The sequence below is a fragment of the Macaca nemestrina genome, chromosome 18, assembly GCF_043159975.1.
Source record: "Macaca nemestrina isolate mMacNem1 chromosome 18, mMacNem.hap1, whole genome shotgun sequence".
NCBI lineage: Eukaryota > Metazoa > Chordata > Mammalia > Primates > Cercopithecidae > Macaca > Macaca nemestrina.
This window is the reverse complement of record NC_092142.1, coordinates 56,347,869-56,360,385: the sequence shown is the minus strand read 5'-3', so window position 1 is coordinate 56,360,385 and position 12,517 is coordinate 56,347,869. Positions and strand designations below refer to the sequence as shown.

Genomic DNA, 12,517 nt, shown 5'->3' with positions numbered 1-12,517 from the left:
CCTGCCAACTCTTTGACCAGAGGAAAGCTGCTTATACTTCCTGCCTGCTGGGTCTAGAACAGTCCTGGTTTATGCTGTTTGTGCTGGCATAAGTAGAATAGCACGGCCTTTTATTCTCACAAGTGATTCAATTTGACAATAACTTAGTCACCCTTGCTTTGAGCAGGTTAGGTGAGCTTACTAAATGAAAGATTTCAATAATATCACCTACCTTGAAGGTCTGTGAAGCTTGGAGGTCATATAATCAAGGTGGCTGGCCATGCTGCCTGCTCAGAGCTGGTAGAGGCAGCAGAGGAAAGCAACCGAGTACTCCTGAGCTTATTTTTCTAAGACCACAGAGCAACGTTCTCTGAACAATAAGGTAAAAGCATTTCTAGGCACCCTCTGTACCCTTTTTATTTGTTCTTTTATTTTTATTTTTTGGAGATGGAGTCTCACTCTAGCACCCAGGCTGGAGTGCAATGGCACAATCTTGGCTCACTGCAACCTCCCCCTCCCGGGTTCAAGAGATTCTCCCACCTCAGCCTCCCAAGTAGCTGCAATTACAGGTGTGCACCACCACGGCTGGCTAATTTTTGTATTTTTAGTAGAGACAGGGTTTCACCATGTTGGCCAGGCTGGTCTCTAACTCCTGACCTCAGGTGATCTCCCCGCCTCGGCTTGTCAAAGTGCTGGGATTATAGGCATGAGCCACGGCCCCTAGCCTCTGGTCCCTTTTTAAAAGATGAGAATTAAAATGTAACTAAGTTCAAACAGTTGCAGATGAGCTACTCTGTTACTCAGGGATGGGGGATTAAATCCAGTACCTATGTCCCAGTCCACCTGGGACAAGCCCAGTTTGTGCTGTTGTTGTCCTGGTATAATTTTTTTTTTTTTTTTGGAGATGGAGTCTCGCTCTGTCACCCAGACTGGAGTGCAGTGGCATGATCTCAGCTCAATGCAACCTCTATGTCCTGGGTTCAAGCGATTCTTCTGCCTCAGCATCCCGAGTAGCTGAGACTACAGGTGAGCGCCACCACACCCAGCTGATTTTTTGCATTTTTAGTAGAGATGGGGTTTCACCATGTTAGCCAGGATGGTCTCAATCTCCTGACCTCATGATCCACCTGCCTTAGCCTACCAAAGTGCTGGAATTAAAGACATGAGCCACCGCGCCCGGCCATTTTTTTTTTTAAGAGACAGGGTCTTGCTGTGTTGCCCAGGTTGGAGTACAGTGCCACAACCACAGCTCACTGCAGCCTTGACTGCCCAGGCTTAAGCAATCCTCCCACCTCAACCTCCTCAGTAGCTTGGACTACAGGTGCATGCCACCATGCCCAGCTAATTTTTTTTTTTTTTTTTTTGAGACGGAGTCTCGCTTTGACACCCAGGCTGGAGGGCAGTGGTGTGATCTTGGCTCACTGCAAGCTCTGCCTCCCGGGTTCAAGCGATTCTCCTGCCTCAGCCTCCCAAATAGCTGGGACTACAGGCGCGTGCCACCACACTCGGCTAATTTTTTGTGTTTTTAGTAGAGATGGGTTTCACCGTGTTAGCCAGGATGGTCTCAATCTCCTGACCTCGTGATCCGCCTGCCTCGGCCTCCCGAAGTGCTGGGATTACAGGCGTGAGCCACCGCACCTGGCTGATTTTTTTTTGGTAGACACTGGGTCTCGCTATTATTGCTCAGGCTTGTCGTAAAACTCCCAGCTTCAAGTGATCCTCCTGCCTCAGCCTCCCAAAGTGCTGAGATTATAGGTGTGAGCCACCACACCTGGCCCTGGTATAAATATTAATAGCATCACTTTTTACTCTCAAGTCTCTCCGAGTTTGAATAATAAATTAGTTCTTCCAGGAGTAAGTTATAAGAGTTTGGTTTTAAGGAAGGACAATGCACTTAAATGCAAAACAACATCGCAGGCAAGTTGGAGAGCTCACCCCTCTTATGTTTCCGACATGAATCAAAAAGCCTGTTTCGGGGGAACATTAAAGGCGCTCAGTCAATGCTAAGGCTCAGCAGTTCACGTGACTATTGCTCCTCATTGGGGAGGAGTCCTAAGCAAGAGGACTGGGGCTTCCTCACCCCAGGCCAGGTGGGAGCCCCATCAAAGGTGGCACCTGACATCACAGTCTAGGTGTCTGTGGATGGAGAGACAGGCTGCTAGTTTATTTTAAAATAAATCAAAATGTCTACTTATAATATTAAGTGACAAGAGACTTGCCTCCTTTTTACTGAGTAGAAAGGGTGAAAAACCAGCCAGGCATGGTGGCTCACACCTGTGATCCCAGCACTTCGGGAGGCGGGTGGATTACCTGAGGTCAGGAGTTCAAGACCAGCCTGACCAACATGGTGAAACCCTGTCTCTACTAAAAATACAAAAATTAGCTGGGCATGGTGGTGGACACCTATAATCCCGGCTGCTTGGGAGGCTGAGGCAGCAGAATCACTGGAACTCAGGAGGCGAGGGTTGCAGTGAGCAGAGATTGCACCATTGCACTCCAGCCTGGGCAACAAAAACAAAACTCCATCCCCCCCGCAAAAAAGACAAAAAAAAAAAAGACAGGGTGAAAAACCAATTTGCCTTTATCGTCGTTTTTTCATCATTTAATCTCTGGACTTGTCCACTGGCTTTTTCTCAAGCAGGCAGGCTGGTCCACAGGTCTTAGCAAGTGCCCCCAACATGCCTGGGCTGAGGTGGACAGTCCCATTTATAGACAAAGCAAGGGAAAAAGCAAGCCCAGGAGAGGTGGTATTTTGAAAAGCTGGCTCTGAGAGTGATTTTAAGGGGCCAAAGGGGGCTGGTGCGAGTGCAGTGGTGTTTATAACTAATAGATCACAACCAGTGGCAGGCAGATTTCTTTGTTCCTTCTCTACTCCCACTGCTTCACTTGACTAGCCGCTCCCCCCCCCGCCAAAAAAAAAAAGACCAAAGCAATAATAACCTGATGGCAGTAGCTACGTTAAAGAAAGAGTATGACTCATTGAGAATGGTGGTTCTTGCAAAACACCTCAAATTTTACTCATGGTACAAAAGTATTTAATAAGTGACACATCAGTACAGAAAAACAGAGCTTATGTAAAGCTTATAGCTTGTCCTTTAAAACCAGAATGGCTAAGTGAAAAGTCAGTACAGATTCTTTTTACTATTAAAAAAATCAAAGGGACACACTGGAAATTGAACTACTATGCTTTTTCTTCATTCTAGAGATGACATATATGTTTTCTGATAAGTAATCTACCACACATTGCACTGAACCAAAGCATACAAACAGCCAGTAAAGCTGTGCCCTACCTGCTACTCATGCTGGGCTGGACAGTGGAACATCATCTTAGTAAGAGATATTTTGACAGGAAGAAACTGCAGAGTCCCTACCTAACCCAGAGAACCTTACAAACTTGTTTACACAGAAAGGATTTTCAGCAAACATGCAAACATACTAACATGCTATAAGAATGTTTTAGCCTATATCTAGCACACAGCATACATTCATAGGTGCCCAGTAAAATAGGAACGAATGCCAATGTAGAAAGCGTTTTTGCTTTCACAGTACTAACACCTAAAAAGCACACAGCATATAATACTTTGATCTTTAAGTGGATAATCATGGAAGTTCCAAGATCACATCCACTAGGTTAGCCTGAGTATTCATCTATAAAAATATTTTTTTTTTTCCAAAAATAATGCTAAAAAGAGACATCTAGAAACAGTGGGACTACATCAGGACCAGAAGACAGTGACACAAGGACTGCAAATGTTAAGACTAGGAGTAGCTTTTCACATGGAGCTTTTATGTAGAGGGTATCTCTTTCTTTTGATTCCTACAGCCAAGACAAGATGTGATCACAGGAGATTCCGAAATCTCAAGCTGGGCTTGAGTAACACCCTAGATAAACATCAGGAACCCCACTGCGGCTGAAGTACTGAAACTGTGGCCCATGTGAAAAAGAGGTGCGAGTGCACAAAGATTCATGCAGAGGCTGCTGGAACAGAGGGTGGTGGCAGTGGGTTAGTCCACACTTACACACCAGCAGGTATGCTGGGGAAGGACCCCCCAGGGGGAGTGCTTGACATGGGCTCGCTCCAGAGGCGTCTGACCCAGAAGCTCCTGAGAGAGGTGTCTACTTGAGGAGGGGAGGAGTACTATGGTTAATGAATACAAGAAGGTGTTTCAGGAGCAATAGGTCCAGGAGGGTTAGGTCTTTTTGGTTTTGACCTATCAATACTTAACATAAATGAGTTACATAACAGAGTCAGTCTTTCCAAGATGTGTTCTGCCATCATGAGCTGGGCCTATGGGGCTGGTGACATCCAGAATGATCCCATTCATTGGCTGGAGGTAGGACCTAGTGCCGCAGATTGTTCTGGGAAGCTGACACAGAAGATGATTTGCACAACGAAGTCACCACTAAGCCACTGCTTAAGTCCAGTCCTCGGCCTTCTTTTTCCTATATGAGAAAACAACCAAAAGGAAGGGCCAGAAAGAGCCCTGGCTTGGAATCTTGCCTCTGACATGGCGAAGGCAGAGCTGAAGGTGGGAACGTGGACCTCCACAGTACATAGGAAGGGAACACAGGTTATTGGTTATTCTGCATTTCTGCTCAATACTGACCTGCCCTAGTCTTAATTTTTTATTATTATTATTTTTAAAGAGGTAGGGTCTTGCTCTGTCACCCAGGCTGGAGTATAGTGGCTTGATCATAGCTAACTGCTGCCTGGAATTCCTGGGCTCAAATGGTCCTCCTGCCTCAGCCTCCTGAGTAGCTAGGACTACAGGTGTGCACCACTACAGCTGGCTAACTTTTTTATTTTTATTTTTGTAGAGATAGGGTCTTGGTATGTCACTTAGGCTGGTCTTGAACTCCTGGGCTTGAGTGATTCTCCTGCCTTGGCCTCCCAAAGTGCTGGAACTGTAAGTATGAGCCACTGTGTCCAGCCTGGCCCTGGTCATTCTTAAAGTGCACTCTTAAAATGTACCTCCCTTCACTGGAAAACATTTTTCTTTCTTTTTTTTTTTTTTTAGATGGGGATCTTGCTATGTTGCCCAGGCTGAAGTGCAGTGGCTATTCACAGGCATCAGTGCTGTGCAACACAGCCCCAAACTCCTAGGCTCAAGTGATTCTCCTGCCTCAGCCTTCCAAGTAGCTGGGACTACAGGCATGCACCACCATACCCAACACCATTTCTTTCTCTTTTCTTTTTTTTTGACACAGGGTCCGACTCTGTCACCCAGGCTGGATTGCAGTGGGGCAATCACAGCTCACGGCAGTCTCAACCTTCTGGGCTCAAGCGGTCCTCCCACCCAGCCCCCCAGGTAGCTGACTGAGACTACAGGTGCACACCAGCACACCAAGCTAATTTTTGTATTTTTCATAGAGATAAGGTTTTGCCATATTGCCTTGGCTGGTCTCAAACTCCTGAGCTCAAGCCATCTGCCTGCCTCGGCTTCCCAAAGTGCTGGGATTATAGGTGTGAGTTACCATACCCAGTCTCCTATTTTTCTTATAAAGAGCTTGCATTGTAAGAAAAGCAAGGCAGGGCCAGGTGCGGTGGCTCACACCTGTAATCCCAACACTTTGGGAGGCCGAGGTGGACCATGCTTCAGGAGTTTGAGACCAGCCTGGCCAACCTGGTGAAACCCTATCTCTACTAAAAATACAAAAATTAGCTGGGCATGGTGGCAGGTGCCTGTAGTACCAGCTACTCAGGAGGCTGAGGCAGGAGAATCGCTTGAACCGGGGAGGCAGAATTTCCAGTGAGCCAAGATCGTGCCACTGCACTCCAGCCTGGGTGATAAGAGCAAAACTCTGTCTCAAAGAAAAAAAGGAAAGGCAAAGCAGAATGAGACCTGAGACCTGCTTTTTGGGTTTTGTCCTTCTGATTAGGAACTCTAAGATGGTACCTGGGGCTTCTTTCATGAAAACATGAGAAGGTCCCAGCCACAGTAGAATAGCAGGTCACTCTTCTGATGCCTCATCAGCTGCTGGACTGATACTGGCCAGTTTGAAGGGAGAATGATGGGGGAAGCGTGGGAGGTTTGTGTTCGGTATTTCTACCTGGAACTTTCTAAGTGGCTCAAAGTGGCTAAATAAATAGGCAGTAGTAACTTACTGCTCTGTAGTCCAAAAACATTTCTTTAAAAGCCAGAAAATCTGTGAAAGTGAGCAGCATGTCGAATATGTCACCAGCCACTTCATCCTTATGGTGCCTGCAAATGGAACAGACGGCTGTTTTGTGAATGAATGATGAGACAGTCCTCAAGATTGCTTTTGTTTTTCTTTCCCTCACCCCAGCCCCACCCCCTGCATTTTTTTTTTTTTTTTTTTAAGAGACTAGTTCTTGCTCTGTCACCCAGGCAGGAGTACAGGGGTGCAATTATAGCTCACTGTAGCCTTGAACTCCTGGGCTCAAGGGATCCTCCAGTCTCAGCCTCCTGAGTAGCTAGGCCGACAGGTATGCAACACCACACCTAACTAATTTATTTTTTGTAGAGTTGGGGCCTCACTATGTTGCCCAGGCTGGTCTTGAACTCCTGGGCTCAAGTGAACCTCCTCCCTTGGCCTCCCAAAGCACTGAGAATACAAGTGTGAGCCACTGCCTGGTCTTTTCAAGATTTCATTAAAAGGTTTGAGGGCTTCCTACACAGGACCTAATCACCAAGGGCATGCACAGGAAAACAAACAAAACAAGAGGGTCTTTTGGTCAGCCTAGGGAAGGAAGAAAGTGAGAAAACAAAACACAAAAATCAGTCAAGGTCAACTCACTGTAATGTTGTGGTGAAAGCTGCCATGTTGAACCCAGGAATCCGCTGCAGCAGCTGTTCTTCAATATATTTTTCTACCAAAGAAATCTGCAACAGTGGAGAGGATTTTGGTGAGACCACACTTTGGGAAAACAAGACTTCTTTTCAGAAAGCCTGCCCTCCAGCCCTTCCTAAACATTTCCTGAGGTCTGTGTGCCACAATCTACACTGAGTGCCAAGGATACCAAAGAGGACCAAAACACAGCCCCTGTCCTGGAGAAGGACTCAGCCTGGTGTGGAAGAGAAGCGTTAGCTGATAATGATGCTGTAGCAGGGTGAATGCTCTGACACAGGTGGAGACAGTGAGTAGCACAGTGCCCACACCCACAACCCAGTGCAGGATGCAATAAATGGAGGCTTTGCCTCCTGGGTAGAGGGCATCTGTGTAAACAGAACATATGGACATGGAGGCAGTCACAGGTTCCCTCTGGGCAGGTTTGTTTATGTCATGCTTCTGTGTTAAGAAAATAAAGTCTTGGAGGCTGAAATGGATTCTTAGATGACAGAATCCCAGAGGGCTGCAAGAAGCCTCAGGGTAAAGTGTAGAGACCCAAGGGTGACGAACTGAGGTTCCTGGGTTCCAGTCTTGGTTTTTCCACCAAATAGTTAGTGATCTTGGTCTCAGTTTTCACTTTTACTTAATAGTCATGCATATATGACTGGATTATATAGAAGAAAGAAAGAGTATGTGAAAGCAGAAAGGTTTGTCAAAAGCATGCAAATGCAAGGTATGAAAAACTCATGTACTGTGATTGAAAGCAGGACTATGATAAGCCAAACTTCATTTATTATATTTATTATATTATTTTTTTAGATAAAGAGGTCTTACTTTGTTGCCCAGGCTGGTCTCAAACTCCTGAGCGCAAGTGATTCTTCCACCTCAGCCTCCCAAATAGCTGGCACTACAGGTGTGCTACCAAGCCCAGGTCAAACTTTTTTTTTTTGAGACGGAGTCTCGCTCTGTTGCCCAGGCTGGAGTGCAGTGGCCGGATCTCGGCTCACTGCAAGCTCCGCCTCCTGGGTTTACACCATTCTCCTGCCTCAGCCTCCCGAGTAGCTGGGACTACAGGCACCTGCCACCTCGCCCGGCTAGTTTTTTGTATTTTTTAGTAGAGATGGGGTTTCACCGTGTTAGCCAGGATGGTCTTGATCTCCTGACCTCGTGATCTGCCCGTCTCGGCCTCCCAAAGTGCTGGGATTACAGGCTTGAGCCACCACGCCTGGCCTCAAACTTCTTTTAAATACGAAGCTGATGAGCTAATCAAATATTTGCCTGAAAGCCTTTTGGAAAATAGCCCCAAAGGCTGTGCAGAGGAAAATGAACTTAAACCAGATTCTAACAAGGATTCCTGGCAGTGTACTGGTGGCATATTTTAAAAAGCAGCAAATTTCAATGTCTTTTGATTCTAAATTTAAATTTTTAAAACTCTGACCTCCTGGTAGGAGACATAGAAATCTACTTACGTATTCATTAAAAATAGGTGTGTAGGTGAGTTTATTCTCTTCTGTGTCTTCAAACTCCAGGTAGTACTTGTCCATGAAATTTCTCTGTAATAACTGGAACTCGTCATCTGAACCACAATGGGGAAAATTTATTCTTTTTAATGGAGATTACCAACCATTATGATTTATAAGTAGGCAGGATCTATGTCAGCAGTACTACTTTCTCAATGGTCAGTCTCTGGAAGGAAAGCTGATGTTTTAAGAGGGTATTAAATGGGACCCTGATGTTGAAATAGACCAATCCTGTTTTCTTTTTCTTTCTTTTTTTTTTTTCTTTGAGCTGGAGTTTCACTCTTGTTGCCCAGGCTGGAGTGCAATTGTGCAATCTTGGTTCGCTGCAACCTCCACCTCCAGGGGTCAAGAGATTCTACTGCCTTAGCCTCCTGAGTAGCTGGGATTATAGGCGTGTGCCACCTCGCTGGGCTAATTTTGTATTTTTAGTAGACACAGGGTTTCATCATGTTGGCCAGGCTGGTCTCGAACTCCTGACCTCAGGTGAGCTGCCTGCCTCGGCCTCCCAAAGTGCTGGGATTACAGGTGTGAGCCACCGCGCCCAGCCCTGTTTTCTTTTTAAATTGTGGTGAGATATACAATTTTTTTTTTTTAAATCATTTTAATGTTGAAGCACACAGCTCAGTGGCTTTAAGTATGTTCACATTGTTGTGCAGTGATCATCACCATCCTTCAGTCCATTTTAACCACATCCACACAGGGTGGCTTGGGAACTCCCTCACATTACTTTTCTGAAAAGGAATGGATTGGTTCTCTCTTATTTTGATATAACTTTAGAAGCAATTGTGGAAACATTGTAGTGATTAGAAGTATGGAGTCTGAAAGAGGCTAGCCTGTCTGGGTTCGAATCGCATCTCAGCTACTTACTAATTGTGTGACCTTGGGTAAGTTACTTAATTTCTCTAAACCCCATATAAACTTCTCATTTATCTGGAAAATAAGAATGGTTTATAGTAGTTATCATATAGGATTGGAAGTGGAATTTAGATGAGAATTCATATAAATAGATTAGTTCATAGTGAACACTTAATAAATGATAGGGAAGAGGGAATCTTTTTTTTTTTTTTTTAATTGAGACAGGGTCTCCCTATGGTGCCTAGGCTGGTCTCGAACTCCTAGACTCAAGCAATCCACCTGCTTTGGCCTCCCAAAGTGTTGGGATTACAGGTGTGAGCCACTGTACCCAGCCCGGAATAAGGAATCTTAACAACTGAATAGATTATTTCTAAAAATAAAAGGAAAGTTTCAGAAAGGACCTAGACCTTGGGATAAATACTGTAGGCTCACAGAAGGCTCATTTTCCCATAGCATATAGTGTATAATAGGCAAGATAACTGAATGGATTCTTTAGTATTCCCCAGAAATCCCCAAATCCACATGGGAAACGAACTTAATGATGAAACATCTATATTCAGGAGTTAAGGGCATGAACCTTTATACCTGAAGGTATAAAACATTGGTCAGTAATTTTCTTTTTCTTTTTTTTTTTTTTTGAGACGGAGTCTCGCTCTGTCGCCCAGGCTGGAGTGCAGTGGCGCTATCTCTGCTCACTGCAAGCTCCACCGCCCGCGTTCACGCCATTCTCCTGCCTCAGCCTCCCCAGCAGCTGGGACTACAGGCACCCGCCACCGGGCCCGGCTAATTTTTGGTATTTTTAGTAGAGACGGGGTTTCACCGTGGTCTCAATCTCCTGACCTTGTGATCCGCCTGCCTTGGCCTCCCCAAGTGCTGGGATTACAGGCGTGAGCCACCATGCCCGGCCTGGTCAGTAATTTTCATACTAAATGGATTAAGCCATACAGCCAACACCACCAAATAACAGTGTTCTTTTCCTAATTCTCATAAAACTTAAAAGTCAACAGAATTTCTCAAATGTAAGTTTTCCCCTCCTACATACTTGTCTTAAACCTCTGGGGACTGTTACTGCTTGTCTGTTACTTAGCAGGTTTCATGGATGCCCAAATACATCCACAAGTAGGAACTCAAAACCTAGGAAAATACAGAACCAGCTGAAGCTTAACACTTTGTTTTCTTTATGGCCATGTGTGCTTGTGGTTATGGTTTTATGTATCTTTTTTTCTTTTTTTGAGACGGAGTCTCGCTCTGTCGCCCACGCTGGAATGCAGTGGCGCGATCTCGGCTTACTGCAAGCTCCACCTCCCAGGTTCACATTCTCCTGCCTCAGCCTCCTGAGCAGCTGGGACTACAGGGGCCCGCCACCATGCCTGGCTAATTTTTTTGTATTTTTGGTAGAGACGGGGTTTCACCGTGTTAGCCAGAATGGTCTTGATCTCCTGACCTCGTGATCCGTCTGCCTCGGCCTCCCAAAGTCCTGGGATTACAGGCGTGAGCCACCACACCTGGCCTGGTTTTACGTGTTTTGTGGCATGAAAATGTTAAAACTCAAAACTATCTAAAAATGAAATTGCTCTTACCCTACATAAGAAATAGAGTAGATCATTATTTCCTATAGTTTTGTGAAGAACTCCACACTACTGGGGCCCCATTACCTGAGTCAGTCCCTTCCAGGCCTCTGAATCTATGCTTATTAGATGTTTTCAGGAGTACTGGGCCGTTTGTTTCTAAGACAAACTGCAGTAAGCCTTTACTTAAGTATTACATTGTGCTACATTAAAAATTGCAGGCAGCTTGATGTTTTCTCTTTTTAAAATTAACTCTCCAAATTGATTTCAATGTCCTTAAAGAAGAAGCAAGCAAGTCCTTAAAAACAGTATCTTAAAAGCTTACCCATGATAATGTCCTCTAAATATCCAACCACAGCATCAAATTCTGCATCAGAGGCGGAGGAGCTGAAAAACATGCCTGGATTAGGTGCTATTTCAAATAATGCATTAAAAAAATGTTTTTAGTATGGACGTTTTCAAACATGCACAAGAGAAAAAAAGAGTAGCAAAACGAACTTCCCATCACCCATCTTCAACAATGTAAGAATGACTGTCTAATCTAGTAAGTCCAAACAGAAGAAAACACACTCGGCACGTTTGTGACATGAACGTTCAATGTCATGACTCCACTTTAATAAAAACTGGTTCTCCAGGCTTTTCGCTATCACCCCATACCTGTCTGCTTGTGAGCATGAACCCGGCACGGGTGAAACACCTGCCAGAGGGGTCATTTGGTCAGGAGTCCGGGAGGCGGGGGCCAGGGAGGCGTGGAGGGGCCTCGGGCGCGGGGCAGGGCCTCGGCAGCTCAACCCCGCCAGGCTTTGCTGACAGCTGAGGTTGGCGGCTGGGGATTGTGATGGAGGTGCTGATCAACGGTGACACCCGCCTCGCACTCCTGTCCTCCGGGGCCTGAAACCTGCGGCCTTAGTGCTCTACAAAACGAAGGCCTGGGGCTGGGACGGCGCCTTGGCGGCCCCCACCCTGCCCCGCCCCTAAGGACACCTGTTTTATAGGGTCAGGCCCGGGCAAACGCCCGCTGTCCCCGTCCCCAAGTCACCTGCCCCCTGGCGGAGCTACTCACAAAGACAGCGCAAAGCTCTCTTCTTCTAAGGCGTCCATCGCCGCCGCCCCGAGTAGGCTCCTGCCGCGCCCGCGGCCCAACTCGCATGCAGGGCGCGGCGGCCAGCGGGGTTAAGGCCTCTCAGCCAAGGCCGCGGCCACCTCACTGCCAGGTCGGGTCAGCGCCTGCGCGCCAGGCCCCGCCTTGGATACCCGCAGCGTCCACTCGTCCGCCCGGCCTCTTCGCCCCGCCGGGCACTCTGCGCGCGCAGCCGACGCCGCAGGTCCAGGCCTAGGTGACTGCCGCCCCACCTCCTGTCACCATGGCCACTGCAACCCCTTCCGCTGCCTCACGGCGGGCCGGCAGCCAATCACAGGCGCGCGTCACCGATGCCGGGGCGGGGCAAGACAGGGAGAGGAAGTCCCGGAAAGGAATGCGGAGGGATGCTGGGCCTCGCCTAGGCCGCGTTGCTTGGCGACTCAGTCTTAAGTCGCCCCCATTTTACGGATGAAGGAAACGAAGCCACGAACCTGAATTTCCTCGCTCGCAACTCGAGAATAAATCGCCCCTCCCAGAGTGTGGAAAATTAAGTAGTTTAAGGCGCTTTTGAAGAGCGCTTGTAAGTTGCCAAGTCGCTGGAGAGCCAGTCCTTTATCCCTGAACCAGGTGATGCTGACGTCTGATTTCAAGACAATTCCTACCCCTCGTGGAAGGAAAGCGCCATCTCAAGAAGTAGATGCCTTGTAATTTGCATTATAAT

At 46.8% G+C, this 12,517-nt stretch overlaps 1 protein-coding gene across 2 annotated transcripts; it reads right to left on the bottom strand.

Annotated features, from left to right (window-relative positions):
• Window positions 1-2,971: 2,971 nt before the first annotated feature.
• ARL2B (ARF like GTPase 2 binding protein) lies at window positions 2,972-12,516 on the bottom strand. 2 transcript variants are annotated; one of them, XM_011762103.2, is made up of 6 exons: window positions 11,779-12,516; window positions 11,041-11,102; window positions 8,242-8,348; window positions 6,740-6,825; window positions 6,087-6,183; window positions 2,972-4,423 (listed from the first exon to the last, which is right to left on the bottom strand). In XM_011762103.2, exons 1-6 carry the CDS (start codon window positions 11,814-11,816, stop codon window positions 4,322-4,324), a joined length of 492 nt encoding a protein of 163 aa, XP_011760405.1. In that variant the 5' UTR covers window positions 11,817-12,516; the 3' UTR covers window positions 2,972-4,321. The 2 variants fall into 2 exon arrangements, with proteins under 2 accessions (XP_011760405.1, XP_011760404.1); XM_011762102.3 differs by lacking the exon at window positions 11,779-12,516 and adding an exon at window positions 11,373-11,553.
• Window position 12,517: the final 1 nt, after the last annotated feature.